This window comes from Nicotiana sylvestris, chromosome 10 (genome assembly GCF_000393655.2).
Source record: "Nicotiana sylvestris chromosome 10, ASM39365v2, whole genome shotgun sequence".
Classification (NCBI taxonomy): domain Eukaryota; kingdom Viridiplantae; phylum Streptophyta; class Magnoliopsida; order Solanales; family Solanaceae; genus Nicotiana; species Nicotiana sylvestris.
The window spans coordinates 149,551,219-149,572,373 of NC_091066.1; the positions used below are offsets into that span (position 1 = coordinate 149,551,219).

A 21,155-nucleotide genomic window follows, 5' to 3' on the forward strand; every position below is an offset into this window, starting at 1 on the left:
AGTAACATCGATCATCAACTCTAGAATAGGAAGCGACAATTCATCTTTGGGACACATATTGTTGAGATCCCTGAAGTCGACACACACTCGAATATGGCCATTATTCTTCCTTACAGGGACAATACTTGAAACCCATGTTGGGTATTTAACTTCACGAAGAAAACCAGTTTCGATGAGTTTGTTAACTTCACTTTCAATCAAGGGAACCAAGTCTTGCCTAAAGGGCCTTTGAGCTTGCTTAACAGGATGAGCGCCATTCTTGACTACAAGGTGATGGACTGCTACTTTAAGGTCCAAGCCAGACATCTCTTTGTAACTCCAAGCAAAGACATCTTTAAACTTCTTGAGTAACTCCATATAAGTGTTTTCTTCATTGGCTGCTAGTAAAGTACTTAAGTAGGTGGGTTTTGATTCTTCATAGGTGCCAAGGTTAACTTCTTTTAAGGCATCAACTGTCGTCTTCACCCCTTCTTCAAGTTCAGGTGGAGCATGGTTCACATCTTCATCATCTTGAGGGTCCCCATCGTTGAAGGATATGTGATAACATGGTGAAACATCCTCCAATTCTACATTATCATCCATTCAAGATGGAACACCATTCTCTCCTTGTACAGTAATATGATACGAAGAACCCATAATTTCTTCATCTTCATCACGTTTCTTAGTGTAGATCATAGTATATGGCATTACCTTCAGTACTTCTTTACATGAAACCAAAAGTTTTGTTTGTCGCCTCATTCTAGAAGGAACCAAACTTTGGAAATCCTTAGAGATCTTCTTGATTTTGGGCGAATCGGGTGTTGATACTTTCTCTAGAACTTGCTCCCCTTCTTTAATGGACCCAATCGATCAAACACGGAAGTCCTCTCAGTTGATTTTCCAAGTCGATCAAAGCCAGAAGGCTTGTTAGAAGCAGCAAATTCGTCTTTTACAATGATATAATTGCTGCTTGCCCTTCTTATGGAGATGCGTACTGGTGACAGTTGCTTGTATCCCAAACCTTCACGTGGTTGTCTCGTTGCAGCTTTCGATGGGATCTTTCCTAACTTTTAAGGATCACTGGAATTGTATCCAGCTTTTGCAAATAGCCTGTAAGTGTTAGGATCAAAACCTTCATTTGTTCACTTTGTAGGGAGTGCCATATTCTGCAAACGATTTTGGGCCACAAACCCTGCAAGTGGCTTTGAGGACAACTTTACTGCCTCAATTCGTTTTACCGTAAGAGTTAACTACTTTAGAATGTTAGTTTGGAGATTAGATGATTCATCTTCATCTTTCTTCCTTTTAGGGACATATTGGAGCGCATGAGTTACTTTCTTTCCATAAGACGCAATATCCCCTTTATAAGATTTATTCAAGTTAGGTTGTACCTCCTCAGTAACAGCGTTGGTTGTACCAGCAGTCACCTCAACTCTTTTAGTTGTGGAATCATCATTCTTGGTTTTCATGACATCATCAGCTTTTAGCTCCTTCACATGCGATTCTTCAAGTAGAACTTTGCATTAGCGAAGTGTGACTCAGCCTCGGTGAATGGCTCGTCATCAACAATTATCTTATTCTCGACTTCACCTTCGTAGTATTTCAAATATTGATGGTAGGTAGATGGAACCACTTAATTCTCATGTATCCAAGGCCTTCCAAGCAAGATGTTGTATGAAGTCTTTGCATTGATCACATGCATCCATGCACTTGATCGTATATCTTCAATAGTGATTCCCAGCGTGATCGTACCTATGGCTCTTTGTCCCCATTAGTTGAATCATTGGATCATCACACGACTTTCTGAGAGTTTGTTTATGGGAATACCAAGTTCTTTCACAGTGCGAATTGGCAAAATGTTCAATGAGGATCCTCCATCAGCTAAAATTCGATTTACCCGTTCATTACGTATATAGCTGTACAATAGGCAGTTATGAAGAGTATCACCTAGCAGAAGATCGTCATTTGTGAACGTGACTTTTTCCTCACAAGCATTAACTTCTTGAGGAGTGGACTCGATGAGCTTTTCTGAAGATGGTGCCAATGGTAGGTCACCACTCTTTTCTTCCCCTTTGTCAGCATGGCAACAAGAGACATCAATACCCCAATGGGAAATCTTTGTGCGAAACCAACATGTCAAGTAATCCTCCAAGGTCACTGGATGTCGTGGCTTTTGAGGGTGGTGCACCTCCACTTTTGCTTTCCCAAAATGCCTAACTGGATTCTGTTTCATTGGTCTTTTTACCATCATTTTCCTTGTTGGTTGTTCTATCGATTCTTTTCATTTGCTCTTTTTATGGCACCTACGATGAGTCACCAACGTCCAACCTTCATCATCATCAAGTTGATTGACTTCAACTTTGTTGTTCTCCAATAATCCTTCATCTTTACTTTTTTTAAAATCACATAATTCATCCGGACTAAATGAGCCAAAGGTGATAGAGACTTGGTTTGCGCTTGCTTTATCATCTTCAAGCATGATCTTCTTTTCATGAGCCAAGTCCATAACTTTGTCCTTGAAGACAAAGAACTTCTCTAGAGGGTTGCTCACAAGTCGATGGTATTTGCAGTAATTTGGATCATTCGTTTTACCATCTTCATTCAGCCGCTTCATCTCCGGAAGCTCAATGAGATTTAACTTGAGGAGTTCTTCAAAGATTGCTGGCACATCAGAATCCAGAAATGGGTACTCTTTCTCTTGCATTTCTTTTAGAGTCAACTTTCCACTTGGTTTATCTTGAAAAGAAGTAGATTTGGTACTCTACTTCTTGCTCACCTTCGTTGTGAACTTTACAAGTGATGTGTTGACATTCACAACCTCTTTGTTTTCAGATCTGGGTACAAACTTGCTCTATTTCCTGACTTCTTGCTTGTCACTCCCTTTGCGAGGCTAATAGATAGGTAGTGTTTCGTTTCCAGCGGAGGCCATGCTTAACTCTATGTCATGGGCACGAGTTGCAAGTTCTTCAAATGTGCTAGGCTTAATACCGTGCAAGATGTAGCGGAGTCCCCAATGCATGCCTTGATGCACATCTCTATTCCAAAAGCTTCACTAAGCCTCTCTTTGCAGTTGAGGCTTGTATTCCTCCAACGATTGATAAAGTCGATAACTGGTTCACCCTTTTGTTGACAAGTATTTGTAAGTTCTATCATACTCACAGTACGTCTCATGCTATAAAAGTGATTAAGGAACTCTTGCTCTAGTTGATCCCAGCTATTAATAGATCCAGCCTCGAGGTCTGTGTACCAGTCAAAAGAATTTCTTTTAGCGAGCGGACAAACTGCTTGATGAGGTAATCTCTATAAGCCCCAGCATTGTTGCACGTCTAAACAAAGTGCGCCACATGTTGCTTTGGATTACCTTTTCCATCAAACTGTTGAAACTTTAGAGGTTGATAACTAGCAAGCGTCTTCAATATATCGACCCTTGCAGTGTACGGTTTTGTATATGTAAGGGAGGACTTGGTAGCAACTTCATACTTGTTCTTAATTGTTCCCTCAATAAACTCCTTCAGCTGATCGATTGGAATCATCCCTTCAGATGAGACAGGGGTAGCCTTAGCAGATGCTACTTGTCTTTGGGGAGAATCACTCTCTGGAACTTCTGGGAGCTTACAAGGTGCGTGGGTAGATTCTTCTACCATCAAGATTACTACCCTATCTGTTAGCTTGTTGATTCTAGCATCTTGATTTTGCATGCACTTGGTCAAGTTAGCGATTACTTCCGTCAAGTTTGCCAACTGATCCCCCACAGATGAAGTGTTTGTCACCATGACTTGCATGATTGTCGTGGACGATGGAGAGTATCATGAATTTTCACACAGATTGATCCTTGATTGGCTCACGCTATGTGGTGTAAGTGGGGAGGATCTATCACTTAAAGCATAATAATCTTCCTTCACAGTAGAGTGCTTGGATCCGGAGAGGTCAAGCAGAGCAAGCGTTTTCTTGACCTTTTTAGCAACATCGCCTCCTCCTTCAGGTGCGTTTGTGGAAGATCTTGGTCCTTTGGAGGATGAAGATCCAAAAATAGGGGTTAATGCGGACGACACTTGGGGTTCTTGTTGTCCTAACGAGCTTGCTTTGCTCCTCGTAGCTGGTCCAAAGCTTCCAAAGGTAACATCGAGGATGCTTTCTACATCAGCATCGAACCTGAAATTAGCAGCCTTGGTGGAAGTTGAATTGGAGTTGATTTTCTTTGAAGCCATTTCAATGTTCTTGAACTTTGGTGATTGAAAAGTTGAGATGAGTGGTAGATATTGTCCCATTGGGCGTGCCAGAATTTATAGACAATAAATTGCGTCGAGAAAATAAAATCAGGGCCGAAAAATGTTGCAACAATCGTAGTATTTTATTTCAAATATTTAAGTGTTACAATCTCTATGAATCCTCTAATTCTTCTTTCCAATAGTAAATAAATTCAAGGGCTTTCGAGCTTGACCTTGAATCTATATTTGTTGCCACAAACGATGATCTTAAATTCAACTAGCATGAACTTTGATTCGAACTCGTACTCCTTGAACTTTGATTTGTTCTTCGTTCTTGAGCTTGAACTTGATTTGTTCTTCGTTCTTGAGCTTGATCGTGATTTCTTGAACTTGAACTTGATTGCTTGAAACTTGTGGAGGAATTTGCAGTGTTTGATCCACGAACTCTTTCTTGCTTCTTGTTATAACTTCTGGTGTCTTTTCTGAGTTATGAAGACCCCTATTTATAATTGTGGATGGGAGGAGTTGTGATAAGAACAAACTCTTTCCGACCAATCAAATTAAAGTATACATGACCGCATTTGATTGGCCAGAACATGTCACTTGCACACGTGACGCGATTTCACTAGCCTTTTAATGTGATTTGGCATGTCTTGTCATTTTGACACATGGCATGGTCTTATTGGCTCTTCCATTTGACGTGGCGTGCTACGTCATTTGACACGTGGCACCAAACTGGGCCTTTAGGAAGATGATATTTGCATCTATACCCGCTTTTTGTGTAACGTTTTAACTTGTGCTCGCTTTGCAAAAAAAATTGCAAGCGTGCCGGTTTTTTCGCATAATTTCAGCATACGGGGCTGAAGTAGCAAAGGCAATCACGCAAAACTTCAACATTCTAGTAGCCGGGCCTGAAGTTCAGCTCTAGAGCTGAAGTTTTTATTTTGTAACTGGCGAACTTCAGCTCTAGAGCTGAAGTTTTTGTTTTTGTAACTGGCGAAGTTTTTGTTTTGTAATTGGCGAACTTCAGCTCTAGAGCTGAAGTTTTTGTTTGTAACTGACGAATTTCTGCTCTAGAGCTGAAGTTTTTGTATGTAACTGGCGAACTTCAGCTCTAGAGCTAAAGTTTTTGTTTTTGTAACTGGCGAACTTCAGTTCTAGAGCTGAAGTTTTTGTTTTGTAACTGGCGAACTTTAGCTCTAGAGTTAAAGTTTTTGTTTTGTAACTGACTTATGGTTTTCGCTATTTCTGGAAATTTCTTGCTATCAGAAGCAAATCCAACCACTGAGCAAATAGTTTCTACAAATGAAAAATGAAAAAATGAAAGTTAACTGCTAGTATTATACAATTATGACATGTCACTGAGTAACTAATTTTCCATATTACGTAATAAGCAACTGTCAAGCTAAGGATAACCACATTGCTAAATTACCAGCTCGATGATGCTATAGTTACATACTACGTTGTTGCCTATTTTGAACAATGTAGTAAATGTGACATTAAGTGAACTTTTTCTCGTCTTAAGTGACATTAAGTGAACTTTTTCTCGTCTTACTAAGCATTGGTTGTCAGTGGTGGTAGGAGATATCAGCTCTCCTTTTTGTTGCTTTCGTTGGCTTATCCATTCTCACTGTAGGGGTAACAGATTTCTTGCAGAAAAGGGAGAAGGAGAAGTTTGAGAAAGAAGAGGCGGATATAACTTTGAGGAGGAGAAGAAGGAGGAGAAATGAGGCTAAAGTTGTTTAAAAGTGGGTATAAGTTAAAAATTTAAAAAAAAAATGGGTATAGGTTAAATGAGGGCGACCAAATAAGGCGGCCCGTGCAATTTTTACATATATTGGGCCTAATAAAGTGTGCTCATCATTTGTAGCCCAATTGTATGGGCTAGCCCAATCAATATTATTAGACTTAAAAATTAATTCAATTATATTAGCCCATAATTTTTTATTTAGACTAATATATTTAAAATAAACAAATTATTTTATTGAATTTAAATTCAATAACCTTTGCATGCCTACACTTTATATAGTAGAAATCTAAATTTCAACTAGTCCCATACTGCAAAATTATATTACTAATAAATTATTATATTTTTAATGAAAATAAAGATTCTTGTATTTTAGAAGAAAGAAAAATAAAAAGGAGAAAATATGATGTAGAATTGTAGATCAGAAATCCCTCGTGGAGACGTCAAGAAAACAAAACCCTTTTATTTCTTCTTTCTTTTTAATACTACAATATTCCTCATCTCTCTCAATCTGAGTATTTTCTCTAGACCAACATTCCCAGCCCCACCATCACTTGAAAATCTAGAAATTATTTCTTTAATTTCCCTTCATTCTTTTTTCCCCCTCCTAAAATCTAACAGTAGCATGATGATTCAGAGAAGCAAAATCTTATTGCTTGTCCTAATTTTGGGGTTTATAGCGACCCAAGTGAAATCCCTTAGATTTGATCTGCAATCTGGTCAGACCAAATGCATAGCTGAAGACATTAAAAGCCATGCTATGACTGTAGGCAAATACCATATTGTTAACCCCAATGAAGGCTACCCTTTGCCTGATACTCACAAAGTTACAGTCAGGGTAATTTATTTTTTCTTGTTACTATTTTTTATTGATTTATGTGCTATTTAAGTAAATGGGGTTTCATTATTTTATCTGCTTATGTTAAAGTTTGAGTCTTTTTGTGAATTGTGAATGGTTTGTGCATGTTGGATGTTTTGGTTAGAACTGCGAATTTTATGCTGGAGTTGTAAAGATACAATTTTATCGATTTATGTGCTATTTAAGCAAATGGGATTTCCTTATTTTATCTACTTATGTAAAAGTTTGAGTCTTTTTGTGGATTGTGAATGGTTTGTGCATGTTGGATGTTTTGATTAGAACTTGTGAATTTTATTCTGGAATTGGAAACATTCAATTTTATTGATTTATTTTCTATTTAAGCAAATGGGTCATATTTATTTAATCTTATTATGTTGAAATTTGAGTCCTTTTGTGGATCTTTGGCTAACCAAGAATGGTCTGTTAATGTTGGATTTTTTTGTTAGAACTGTGAATTTTATATTGGGGATGTAAAAATTTAGTTTTAATTGATTTATTTACTATTTAAGCACATGGTTTTTCTTTGTTTGATCCTTTTATGGTAAAAAATTGAGCTTTCGGTCAATTTTTGGGTAACCAAGAGTTGTGTGTACGTGTTGGATGTTTTAGTTAGAACTGTGAATTGGAGTTGTAAAGATTCAATTTTGAATTTATCAATCAGTCAACTATGCTTCAATTTCTGTATGTTTCCGTCTATACTGGCCCATTTCACTCCAATACCCCTGAAAGTTTAGTTGTTAAGGTATTAGTAAAAAAAATGTTTGATTATTTTGTTCAAATGGATATAATTCTTCTGGTTTTGATGAAGATGAACTATTAACTGATATGTGTAATTTAGGTGACATCAACATATGGAAATACCTATCACCAATCAGACAATGTTGCTGAAGGGAATTTTGCTTTTGAAACTGCGGAAGCTGGGGATTATATGACTTGCTTCTTTGCTGCTGATCACAAGCCCCCTGTAACTGTTACCCTCGATTTTGACTGGAAGACTGGTTTTGCTGCTAAGGATTGGACAAATGTTGCCAAGAAAGGCTCTGTTGAAGTAAGCGCGCTTTCTTCTTTTATCTACCTGCTAATGAATCTCAATTCCACATATACTTTTGTTGCATTTGCATAGATGATATGGCAGTTTGTACTCATCTCTCAGGTTTAATGAGAAGTAGCCCTAGACTGGAACGATATAACTCTTAAGCATCCCTTGTGCACGAGAGACCGTTTTACAAAAAATTGCACTTGAGAAGTCTCATAGACTACATCATTAGTTCAAGCCAACCATTTGCTTTTGTCACTTTTCGTTATTTTAGCCTTTCCATGAGAAGAAAACATGAAAATTAGGGTTGCTGTTTAGTTTGAAGGCTTTCAATTTTTTTTGATAGATAAGGTATTGTATAGCTGATCCTAACTAATTTAGAATTAACAATAGTTATATTCCAGAATTTGGGAACGTCTTATGAAGTGATATACTTTCAGTTCCCTTTATTAAGAATAATTCTTCGTGCTTATCGAATTACAATTTGTTTTTTGTACTAGTAAAAAAATAAAAGCAATTTATTAGTTGTCTTCTGTGCATGGTGGTAATTGCCTCCATCATCTTGCCTCTATTTCATACATGCGCTTGTTGCGGTCCTCATCCGCGTTGAGCAGCCTTGTCATGTCACCCTTGAGATCCTCGATCTCCTTCGAGGCATGGTATTCAGTTGGCTACTGCATGTGGCTCGTAGCTTCCGATATGGTCAAGAGTTCCAGCCCCTTTTTTTTTGTTTGATTGAGAAAAAGAAAGTTCGAGCCCCTCTTACCCCATTAATGCCCTCAATATTGGAATCTCTACTTGATGAAATTCCTTGTAAAGAGAGTTGACGTGGAAATGAACTTCAATTGAATGAAGGCTTTTAAAATGAATGGAATGCCCCAAAAAAGGCTAATAAGCTTATCATTTCACATTTTAATCAAGGTATTAATGTACTGTGCATTTGTTTGCGCATATAATGAGATTCATGTTGCTGTATGCATGCCAGCATGAACTTTAGCATTTAGTGTCTACTGCTTTTGCTGGAGAATCTGCTACAGAAAATGATGTTGTAACCACTTCTATTTTCCTCCTCCAGAATAGAATAGAAGGGAGAATAGGCTATAAACATTTTACCCCTATGAAGGCATGACTCGGGTAAGGCGGATATTATTGCCAAATTCTTGTTAGTTTCAGTTAAATAATAAAAAGCCTACCAGGCCATTAGGCTCTTAGTAAATTTTATTTTAGTTTCAGGTCATTCTGTCATCAAAAGAGGTAGTGAAATAAAACCACGCCACTAGAATTTTAGTACCTTACAGCCTATGGCTCAATACTCAAGAGAGGTAGATGAAAGGATGCATGCTTCCGAAAGTGTTATAGATTTAGTTCTTGGAAAACAATACTGATAACAAGGGGTATTCTCTTCAAAAAACATATATTTGTTATGAATTCTCTTCAAATTTACAATTAAATTTTTCTGCATTCCGTTATTCTTAATTAAGATTCCTTCACTTTTCTTTGTTTTGAACAATAGTCAAGAATCTTCTGTTTCTAAACCAAAAATAAAGAGAATTTTGGGATCAGGTTTGCGAGCTCAATTAAACCTTTAGTGCACCTTGGATGCATTTTTGTGTGTGTCAGAGAGGGAGTTGTAAGAACAAACATTTCCTTGTTCTAGCATCATGAAAGTAACTCATGCCTGGCGTATATTTTATGGTCTCTTTATCGTTCCGTCTTTAATAATTGCTCTTTTCGGCTTATTTTATTTAAGAAAAAGGTAGTATTACCTTTTGTATGAATGAGTTTTAAATTTGGACGGATCCAAATGGAGAAAAGGAAATACATGTAGATATAGAACACATTCACGGGCTGATTGTTGAGTCTTTGTTTTCGATTCAGAGTGTATTTCTGGCAATTGTGGCTGTATACTTGGAATTTGCTTTGTTTAAGACTTAACAAATTATTTCTCACCACAAAAAATCAAATGAAAATAAAATAAAAATTCATGCCATTCTCAACGCTTTTCTATTTTAATTACATTTCACCTTCTCGGTACGAGTCATGACAGGAAAATGCTGTTTGGCTTAGATTTTCGTAGCTCTATGGACTTTGAAATCGTGGAATTTGGGCTTTAATTTGCTGGACAGTGGCATAATTCTTCTCAACCGACACAGAAGTTTGTGCCGGAAACCTTTTGTTTAGCTTGTCCTCTACAGCATATTGCTGATGCTGAACTTTATTATTCATTTATACTCGTATTCTAAAGAACCAGATATTCTTCACCTGGATAGATGTTTGAGTTGAAGTATCACCAGGGAAAGTGAATTCTTTTGGAGCAGTGTTATTCTATGTTCCACTTTCTAAGGTTGATATGTTTACAATGCATATCAACCTTGAGATAGAAGGTTATGGGCTTGTGGATCTGTGCATCACTTGTGAAACGCATATGGGGTTTCCTGTAGTATTTTTGTGATGACACATACTTAATATCTGTTTGATTGCTTAAAGCTCCTCTTGCTCTTGATATAGCTTAACTAAGAATCTTTAGGACTCACATTTGGTATTGGCTTGCATCTTTCATTTAGACGCAGTAAAAGTGATCTGTAGTTAAGTTTTTCTGTTATAATACAAGAAGAAGATTGTCGCAGAAACTTTTGCTCACATTAGAAATTTTCAGTTCTATTCTATGTTGCTCGGACTCTTCAAAGATGCCGTCGGCTGCGTATTGGCTCTTCCAAAAGTAGTGCATCTTTGAAGGATCCGACACGGATGCGGCAACATTTTTGGAGAGTCCGAGCAACATAAGTTCTATTAACTTTGTTCTTGAGACGAAGAGGCTTCTGAGTTCTGAAGGTAGGAATTAAAGAAGAATGGGAGAATTGTGGGGAAGAGAGAGCATCTTATTTGTTGACAATGAATTTCATGACTGCACCTTTAGGAGTTTTGAGTTGAGACTATTGTAATTCACTTTCATCTTGCCATCTTAATAGGTAATGGAATTTGAACTAAAGAAGATGTATGAAAATGTTCAAGCCATCCATGATGAGATGTTTTTTCTCCGTGAAAGGTGAGTTTATCTTTCGATAACACTCCTCATGAACATATTATTTAAAGCAATGTTGTTACATTTAACTACAATTTTTCATGAACATAAGCTTGATAATTTTCTCGCACGTTGTAGGGAAGCTGAAATGCAGGAATTGAACAGATCCACCAACTCCAAAATGGCTTGGATGACTGGCTTGTCAATCTTAATATGTTTATCAGTGGCAGGGTTGCAGTTGTGGCATTTGAAGACCTTTTTCGAAAAGAAAAAGCTTATCTAATACTGTTATGATAGCTTTATAGTACTCCATGTATGTGTAGAATTTCCATAGATTACCAGTTCGAAGAGGGAATACAATGTTTTGAGTCAATTGTGATAGAGAGATCTTGGATTGGCAATGAAGTTGGTGCTGCCCATGCTCGTGTTTTCTTATTTATTACTCAGATCTATCCCATTTTATGGCACTTTCCTTTCTAGTCTGCGACTGTGGAAGAGAATAGCATATTTTTACATTTAAAAACAATTTAATTTTAAACTTTTCATTTTATCATAGATGACATAATTGTGTAGTCGCATGTTTATGATGACAAGTTTTAGTTTTTTTTTTTCTTTTTTAACTTCATGCCCATTAAACACCTTCATATAAAATGGGATGAAGAGTATTATTTGCTCTTCACCCTTTCTGCAGCTGTGGAATTGACAAATCTAATAGGCGAAATACATAAAACGCCCTTTTAAGTTGTCCTCAATATCTCAACCGAACCATTTTTCATTTTAACACTTCAAGTGGTTATTAAGTAGGTCAAGTAAATACTATACAACAGACCATATGCGTGAATTGTACTTGTCAATGACATGTCAAATGGACCAATCAAAAAATGACACATGTAATTTTGCCATAAAAAATTGAACAGCCGCCGGCTCCTCCATTTCTGCCGCCCCATCGCCACCAATCGCCGCCTTCGGAGCAACAAATTCTTTTCGGAAAATGGCATGCCAATGGCGTCTGAATATGACGATAAAGAAGAGCAGAAGAAGAAACTCCATTTTTTTTTACGAGAGAGAGTAAGAAGAACCAGATGGATTAAAAATTTCCGGCAGCTTGCATTTTTTCCGTCGAAATTGGTTGTTGTGTCTGATAATTGGATGAATATTTCTTTACTCTAGTATTCCAATTGAGTTCTTGAGTATTATGATTGGATTGAAAATTTGCTTGATATATATGTTCTCCTGACACAAGTATTGCATATTTCAATGTACTGGTCTTGATCATCCATGAAAGGCATGTTTTTTTGACAAGTGCTAGTTCTATTCTTTGGTGTGCAGAGCGAAGACTGTTAATAAGAGGTCTAGTGGTGTAAAGATTCGGAGCAGGCGAAAGAGAAGAATGTGTTTGGTATAAAAAATTTGTTGAATTGATGTGATGATATATTTGGTAATTTTGTTCTTTTGTAATGGAGGCAAAGGTGATTTAGGACAGAGGGGGTGTTGAATGGTGGAGGAGAGAATTGGAGGAGCGGGTGTGAAAATTAGGTGGGGTCCACATTATTTTAGTAAAAAAAAAAGCAAAAAACACCCTAATTTTAGGTTGTCAAACTCGCGTCCTAGAGAGTGCATTTCACACAATGAGGGCTGATATGGTCGGGGTGTTTAGTTGATCTTTTGTGAATAAATAGAGTGTCTAGCTGAAAATGATCTTAATTGACGTGTTCAGTTGATCATTGAGGACAACTCAAAGGGGCGCTTTGCCAATCTAATAGTTGGAGTGGGAATAAAACATGCTTAGCAATAGAAAAAAAGCAGTAATTGTCAACGCAAGCAATTTATAAAGTAACTCTTTCTCTAGAAGAATGAATGGGTGAAATAGATAAATCAGTGATTTCTTCTCAACTTTTTTCCTCACAAGACATTTTTTAGCTTCACTTTGGACGGTGATGTCTGTAACATATAATAAAGTATGAATTTCCTATTAGAACCATCTTAGTTTTATCATTTAACCAGAGAGTATCAAAGGGTAAAACAGAACACAGTTGCTACTTTCATTTTCAAGTACACAACTGGGAATCACAAAAAAAGAAAAAGAAAATTAATACAGATGGATTGAGGATAGAAAATTTGACAATCAAAACTAATATATTTTGTTACAGGTCTATTAACCGCACGGTTCTATTTGGGTATATTCGGGAAATATGTTGATCAAATCTACAACGACCATAGCTGCAATGTCGAGTGGGGCACAGCAACAGTTTTTGCAGACCCCAGCCAGTTGATCCTATGCACAATCATACGAACATATCAATTTCAAAAGCAAGTTTGATGGGAGAATTCAACTCAATACATGGTCAAATCTTGAATTTGATGTCATGAAGTGAAAATGTGCCAATGATGCTCTGAGGGTAAAGCTTCTTTAACTTTTTCAAGTCTTTTTAGAATCTCCAAAAATGAAGGTCTCTGGTTCATATCTGGTGCCCAACATTGCTCCACCAACCTGCAAAAAATTAGTTGAATTTAGCAAAACAATGCCCTGACCACCATCTTTTTGCTTTGGCAACAACAACAACAACAAACCCAGCTTAATCCCAATCTTTTTGCCTTGGCAAATAGTCAAAAGAAATAACCTTGCCGTGCATATATGAAGCCTAAGGTCGCAAGAGGAAGAAAAAGTATATCTCATATTTCACTACACAACAGATCTAATAGATGCTTCTACATATGGTCATATCAATAGATGTGTAAATAACAATAATAAAACTAAAATCATGATCTCACACCGGTTTCTCCTTTTTATTCCAAAACCCATCCTGAATCACGTGGACGAAATTGATCTGGACATCTATATCTACCAAAGCCCACTTTGCACATATTTACACACAGTTCTATCACTTAATCTAAAATGATCTCTCTCTAAACCGTAGGATAATTTTCCTATGCTCTAATGGCAAAGAAAGTTTGCTGATCAAGTTTAATGACAAAGAACTTTAACATGCTGCCTAAGTTGCTTCACTAGTTACTCTCCTTCATAGTTATTTCTATTTTCTCTGCAGTTAGGATGCCTACAGCTCACTGAAAGAGGAAATTCACAGCAAGTAATCTCAGTTTTGGCAATCCCATTATTCCACCCCTACCAGAATCTTTACCATGCATTACTATCTTTAAATGCTTTCACACACCCAGCTACTGCACTGTGCTCCTTCGATATTATAGCTCATCTTTTAACTGTGCCACCTTTGTCCATGTTGTCACCCCACCCCATCCATTAATTTACGCAGTGTCATACATAGCTAAAGATATATGCTTCAAAAGTGGGAGTATCAAGATCCAGTTTGCACTTACTCTTTCAATTCTGGGGTAAAACCTTTTGCCCTGAAAATAGGTCTGTGTCCTTCTGCCACGTACTTGGCTGCTTCATATGGTTCATAGTGGGATAATGGTGGATCACCTTCTAGCATCTGCACCAGTAGAAAATTCATTGATAAGTTATTTATTTCATAGATCATGTTACACCTAATCCTAACAGGCAGAGCCGAAAAGTCAGAATTACCTCATATAAGATCATCGCGAAAGAGAACACATCGACTTTCTTGTCATATTTCCGGTGCTTGAAAACTTCAGGGGCCATATAGCGATCTATTTTTCGATTATAGAAAAAGATATCAAAAATAAATAACACATTTGAAAGGATATGCCAGGGAGAAATATGAAACTGTCACTTACAGCTCCCTGTCTCCCCAGTCATTTTATAAACATCATGGGAGTTCTGAACCCTGATTAGTTTGCTTAATCCAAAGTCTCCAACTTTCAAATGGTCTGCATTGGAGTTGACTAGAAGAACATTCCTAGAAACATTGACACATTCAGCACTAAAGCTAATTGAATCATAAAAAAAAAAAGGTAGCATCATTCTCATTAAACAATAAGATCCCCGTAGGTGAATAGTAACATGTAACCTATAGCAGAACCATGTTGAGAGAAAAACAGACCTGGGCTTTAGATCCCTGTGGATTATAACATTCGGCTCATTGTGAAGATAAGTCATGCCTCTGCCCACAGAAACATCAAACATTACATAAGTAAACTATGCATTGCAATTCCTTTTTTAAATAAAACCAGGCATTGCAATCTTGGGCTAAAATGCCAGGTAACAACAGCATTTCTCATAAAATGGTATGACGAGGACGAAAATCACAGAAGCTATGCCACTGGTCAGAAAGAGAGCTACTGAGAGTATAGTAACTTGTTCACGTCATCAGGACCATTTTCTGAATGCACTTTTTTGCATTTCCCCAACAAAGTTCAACAGACCAGCTAACTGTTAATAAGATGAGTTTTGGACAGAAGGTAAATCACAAGAGACCGAGTGACATTTAGTCCATCAATCATGCTGACCACATCAGCCGGGGCAGATAAGCAACTCAAAATATAGCACACATGAGTTTCAAGAATTAGAAGACATCAAGAGAATTTTGAGTTTTTCAAGGAAAATGAAGTATGGAATGCTATATCCAACTACCTTGCGATATCCATAGCAAAATTGATTGCTGTCGATGGACTAAGAGCACCTCTTTCCTTGAGGTGCTGATGCAGATCACCCTACAACAAATATACGCACCAAATTAGCACAGGTATTTCATGATATAAAGAGAATACTTCAATGTTCACTTCAAAATATAGGGAAAAAAGTAACCACATACCCCCCTTAAGTACTCAGTTATTAACATCAAGGGTTTTTTCTCAGTAACAGCTCCAAGAAATTGCACTATATTTGGATGACGGAGCTTCACCAACAAATTTACCTCATGCCTGAAATCCTGACTGCAAAAGGAATTAAATCAGGCAGAACCCATAAGACAGTAAAATATAAAAAATTAATCAACTGCAGAGGGTCTAAGTAACAGCCTATGTTTAAAATTAAATATATCTGTATCAAGCTTAAAAACCATTGTGAATAGGGGATGTTGAGAGCTTTAGGTATCATATGAAGCTTCTTGATCCACTTTAATTTCAGGTCCGCATACAATATTAGCAGAGTAAATAGAAACCTTATTCTTTGCAAATATTCCACGATTGATTGACCATTAGAGGATGTGACTTGTTTGCAAAAGCAGCATTAAGGACATGGAAAGCTTTATAGGTCAAAATATAACATAGGAGACCAAATAAGTTCCCATCCTCCTTCCCCATTCCCCGCCCACAACCAACCCCTCAAAAAAGAAAAAAACTGTGAAACTTGACAACAATAGCAGACAACAAAGACAGCACAACATTTTTTTTTGATAAGGTAAGATTTAACGACAGCACAAGATATCAAAATCATATATACAGGATATTGTAGTGCTAACCCCGCGAGGAAACTTACATCACCAATCGATCATCTGAAAGGTTTGGGAGGATGCGTTTAACAGCTACAGGTGTTCCACGCCAGCAAGCTTTTAATATCTCACCAAAAGACCCCTATCAACATCAGCTTCCATATTAGATGCATAAATAGCAACCTCACTGGTAAATCCTTGACCAGGATAAGAAGCAGATTAAGCTATTAGAATCAAGCACGACATTATAAAAAAATAGCTAAAAAGATAAACGGCTTGAAGCAAAATGGACAGCCAATTTCGCACCAGAGACTGTCCCTCCTTTTTCTTATGGGTAGACCCAGGAATATAATAGCTGCATATTAAGGTTAGTAAAGGAAATAGAATCATCTCATACAGTTCTTAAACTATAGACAGAATATAAAATTACCAAGGAAAAGCGCTAATAAAAAAAACACCTCGGGTGACAGCCCCAAACACAAAAAATGGTCTGTCTTTCCTGATTATGAGATACTTTCTACTTTGGAATGTAAAGAAATGCTAAACACATTGCAAAACTAATTATATTCTATATAATCATTCACATCTTTTTAATTAAAAAACTTAACGCAGTTGAGATTTTTCATTCAACAATCGACAAAACTCCACAAAACAAGTATTAGCTTAACCATCACAAACTCAGCTTCAATTGCTTTTCTATTTTTGATGAAACCTCTTCAGAAAAGGCGATCAGTCACAGAGGTAAAAAAGCTTTTATTTAAAGAACACAAAAAAGAAGTGCAAGAGTAGCTGTCTTTTATACTACAGTTGCCAATTCATTAGAAAAGACACTGGATAAGGCAACTTAAACAGACTTCAATTTAACCTCCAACAAGCTTATTAGCTGTCAATTCTAAAATAGCAGATCATACCTTCCCAATGATTACAGAATTTGAGAAGTCCAGCTCAGCAGGATCAATCTCCCAGTCACACTTCTTTGGTAGAGGGGGTGGAACAGCCCTTGGTTCAAAATGGCTTCCATTTTGCCCCTGTAGCATTATCTTAATACATTAGAGGCTCACAAAGATAAATCCTCTGAAGACACTATTTGCATATTCAGAATAATTCTCAATAATTTTGTAAAGAAAATCTTGAAGTGGCTGAACAAGACAAAGGTAGAAAGGTGTTCAATAACTTGGAAGATATGAATTGCACATCCTGCACAAGGCTGTTCAGTTTATTTTCTTACTATAGTAGTAGCAACCAACAACCATTAGCTCTCGGCTCGTTGTTACGGCGAGAGCACCAATCAGTTATTTGCAAAGTATAAGATTTTTTCCCAACTTAGTTAAATGATCTACTAAATCATCCCATCAATCTACATATGGTCTGGGTCATCATCCAATAGCTGTCTCTTCCTTAGGTAATCAACAATCAACAACATAATTTGACTGAACTGGAGAATATATCAAATGTTTGCATATATTAATCAGCAATTATAACTAAAAAGAGAACAAAACCAGGAAAAGATTCGCTGATGCTAATCTCGTGGAATATTAAAAAGAAATCTTATTCTTACTTTGTGAAATTCTGATTCGAACTTATTCCTGATTGTTAAATTTTGATCTAAAACTTACTCAACAATTCTATTTATGTTTTAAGTTTTTTTTTCTTCCCAGGCCATGGATGTGCTGACGCGAAACATCCAAAGGGAGGTGCCATGGTGTATATTATTTGCAGAGTCGGTTGAAAAGAATACTTGGAGTGCAAGTTCATGATGGGACGCATGAAGAAGAAGTGGAAGTGAAGCTTGATACACAAGTCATCCCAAGAGACACAATTTCAAATGTCTTGGGTTTGTAATCCAAGGCAAAGGTAAGATTGACGAGGATATCACACATCGTACTAGAGCAGGGTGGATGAATGGAGATCCGCATCTGGTATTTTGTGTGATAAGAATGTGCCATCAAGACTTAAGCGCAAGTTCTACAGAGTGGTGGTAAGATCAATTATATTGTATGGGCCTGAGTGTTGGCCCGTCAAAAAATCCCATGTACATAAGTTGAAAGTAGCAGAAATGTGGATATTGAGATATGTGTGTGCATACCAAGAAAGATAAGATTAAGAACGAAGTTATTAGGGACAAGGCGGGAGTGGCCCCTATGGAGGACAAGCTACACTAAATAAGATAATTATCTATAGTATAACTCAATTGTTTAACTAAATAACAAAATGGAAAAAGAAAATCTTAAGTTGGGCAGGGCGAAAACAATTAAAAAACTATGTGTGGGTGGGTGGCGGTGCGGATTGAAATTTTGCGGGTTAAGGCTCAACCCGCCCCGCCCCCCCCCCCCCATCGTCATTCCTAATGAAGAAAGGCTAATGTCAATGAAATCCTATCGCCATTCCTAATGAAGAAAGGCTAATGTTCCATGAAATCTTTTCTATAAAGTAAATAACTTTTTGGAAAAATCTCGCATATATGTAGTAGTTACGCAAAAGAAAAGAGATGACAATACAATGTAGGTAAGTCTACTTAACAAGGCTAGAGCAGATGGGTCACATTGAGTAGTTTTAAGTTTCCCGCTTATAGATTTATAGTTTTAAGTTTTCTGATGCTAAGTTTCCAATTCCTATTCCTAATTACTAACATATACTTCCATATGGAATCCTTTCTTTTTCCGTGTGGGAGAAGTCTTCCATAACATTTACTTAACACTTAATATATCACTTTGCTAGTTCTTTGCCATAGAAAAGCAGTTCATTACTACTTGTGCATCCTTGGAACCTTGGTGCCTCCACCAAAACCGCTACCTAAGAGAGGCATAGCGCCAAAATTATGCTGCACCTAGCTTTAGAACTTAACTGCAAATCAAGCATGGCCTTTAACAACATGGGAAATGTAAGAACAAAGATCAGTTAGTTAATAAATAACTCCGCTAGATCATCAACCACAGACCTGGATGGCAACAGAGATAGGAGCCCGATATATATGCTAGCTAATACATCTTTTAATCTAAGAACAAGTAGATGCATCAAATGCCGATAACTACAAGCTTTTTAAATGGCAAACGACCATTATGAGATATTAGATATATCAAAAGGACATTAATGAGTAAAACTCACATAAGATAGTCCACCATATGTCTTTAACAATTCAATCATGCCATGTTTCTTAGCTCCTTCTGCGTCGGCTAGAGGCTGTCACAAACAATTGAAAACTTAGATAAAAGCAGCAGATTAGTGAAACTGACTGAGAGTCAAGGATTGCATCGAAAAGTCAGTGTCACAACAGGCACATGGAAAAGATTCAAAATGTAGATGAACACACAAAACCAGAGAGATATGGATGACATTCGATTCTCCTAGGGAAAGCGGATAACTAGCACTCTTTTAAATCACACTCTTAATTTTACATGCATTCATAAATGAACTATCAATTGGATCATCAATGCCTCTAAACAAGGTCAGTTACAGCTAACAATGTAAAAACTATTCTTATTAACTACAAAATAGCAGGACAGAACCGGCACCCAAGGATGTGGCCTAGTGGTAAATGAAGTGGACGGAAATCTTGGAGACGAGCTCAAATTCTGCTAGGTGATTTCTTCCTATCTGCATATGCTGGTGGGAAGTACCAGGTGTCCAGTGGAATAGTCGAATCGCGGTAATACTGCAACTTATCACAAGACATCATTTAATAGCTGAAGACTCAAATCCAAATTCCTGATGATTAAATTTTCATTTCATTAACAAGATATAACTTCAGTAAGATTCATGAGAAAATAACAGCGGCTTTTTTTATACTAAGAGATCAACAGCTATTATAATTGCTCCAAAATCAGTAAGAGGTAAAACAAATTACTGTGATACTACCAATTATCAGTTTCATAATTCATATATACACACACAACTAATACAAGTGTATACGCATAACATGTACTATGCAAATTTTACCAAAAATAAGCAAATGCACAAATCTTACCGTATTTCTCCAACGATCCTGAGCGTTGACGTCGGCGCCATAATCGATCAAGCACTTCGCAACATCGATCCAGCCATGTAACGCCGCGACATGAAGCGGAGTACGATTATCGTAATCCCTAGCTTGAACAAGCGTCCGATCTTCTTCTAGAAGCTTCCGAACGGCAGCTGCATCGTTATGGTGAGCGTGCCATAGAATTTGCGATGTTTTGCTTACTCTTGACTTCTCCTTCTTCTTCTCCGTTGACGCTGCTACCGGTGCGACAGCTTCTCCGCCGCCGGCAGCGGAGCCGGAGCTTCCTTCGCTTCCGCTCATTTTGGATGGATCGCTGCGTGTGTGTGATGTGTGAAAAATCTCCTTTTTGCAACTGACTCGTGTGTGTTCCGTTTCTTTTGAATGCGTGTGTGCGTGTCAGTTTTGTGTCTGTTTCTTCTTCTGTATTTATTTGAGAAAAAGATTAAATTAAAGTCTGGTTTAAAAAAAAAAGTGAATAATGGGATATTCTTTTATTACTTTGTCAATAGAATTTGATTCTTTTCAAACACCTTTGTTAATGATTTTTTGAATCAATCAATAGATTGAGATTTGAGGGCAAATAAACTTTTCAAAAAAGACGGTATCATGCTAATTGTCGAATTTGGAATTCTCTTGTTAATTCGATGCTTCAACCACTAATGATTAATGATAAGATCTTCAAGACCGATTAAGGAAAAATGTGAAAGTAGTATTTGTTTTGGATTAAGCAATATAGTGTAGTTAGATTGATATCTATTGCAACATTTTGATTACATAACCCCCCCCCCCTTTAATCATAGTATATAAAGAAAGGATTAATGTTAAATATCGATAAAGATACTTTAATAATATGAAAGGGAGCTTTGAAGCAATAAAGTTATATTCGTGTTATTAGGTCACGAGTTCGAGTCGTGAAAACAGTCACTAATACTTGCATTATGATAGATTGTCTACATCACACCCCTTGGGGACTGGCTTTTTCCCGAACTCTACATGAACGCGAGATACTGTAT

General features: G+C 37.1%; 2 protein-coding genes across 2 annotated transcripts; one reads left to right on the plus strand and one right to left on the minus strand.

Moving 5' to 3' along the window:
• The first annotated feature begins 6,402 nt into the window (after nt 1–6,402).
• LOC104241120 (transmembrane emp24 domain-containing protein p24delta9) lies at nt 6,403–11,423 on the plus strand. The gene is made up of 4 exons (XM_009796037.2): nt 6,403–6,772; nt 7,632–7,841; nt 10,799–10,875; nt 10,990–11,423. The coding sequence occupies exons 1-4, from the start codon at nt 6,560–6,562 to the stop codon at nt 11,132–11,134; spliced, it is 645 nt and encodes a 214-aa protein (XP_009794339.1). The 5' UTR covers nt 6,403–6,559; the 3' UTR covers nt 11,135–11,423.
• Nucleotides 11,424–12,869: 1,446 nt separating this feature from the next.
• On the minus strand, nt 12,870–20,531 carry LOC104241119 (serine/threonine-protein kinase VIK). The gene is made up of 11 exons (XM_009796036.2): nt 20,128–20,531; nt 19,269–19,343; nt 17,075–17,191; nt 16,211–16,305; nt 15,546–15,666; nt 15,365–15,444; nt 14,835–14,894; nt 14,569–14,690; nt 14,396–14,481; nt 14,188–14,303; nt 12,870–13,342 (listed from the first exon to the last, which is right to left on the minus strand). The coding sequence occupies exons 1-11, from the start codon at nt 20,440–20,442 to the stop codon at nt 13,216–13,218; spliced, it is 1,314 nt and encodes a 437-aa protein (XP_009794338.1). The 5' UTR covers nt 20,443–20,531; the 3' UTR covers nt 12,870–13,215.
• Between the last annotated feature and the right edge of the window lie 624 nt (nt 20,532–21,155).

Bases quoted from the DNA above. Each gene is read 5' to 3' on its own strand.
- LOC104241120 (XM_009796037.2), top strand. From the start codon at position 6,560: ATGATGATTCAGAGAAGCAAAATCTTATTGCTTGTCCTAATTTTGGGG. The intron at 6,773-7,631 runs GTAATTTATTTT...TGTGTAATTTAG, and splicing joins CTCACAAAGTTACAGTCAGG to GTGACATCAACATATGGAAA. The intron at 10,876-10,989 runs GTGAGTTTATCT...CGCACGTTGTAG, and splicing joins ATGTTTTTTCTCCGTGAAAG to GGAAGCTGAAATGCAGGAAT.
- LOC104241119 (XM_009796036.2), bottom strand. From the start codon at position 20,442: ATGAGCGGAAGCGAAGGAAGCTCCGGCTCCGCTGCCGGCGGCGGAGAA. The intron at 19,344-20,127 runs GTAAGATTTGTG...TGTTTGTGACAG, and splicing joins AGGATCGTTGGAGAAATACG to CCTCTAGCCGACGCAGAAGG. The intron at 17,192-19,268 runs GTGAGTTTTACT...ATAATGCTACAG, and splicing joins CATATGGTGGACTATCTTAT to GGGCAAAATGGAAGCCATTT.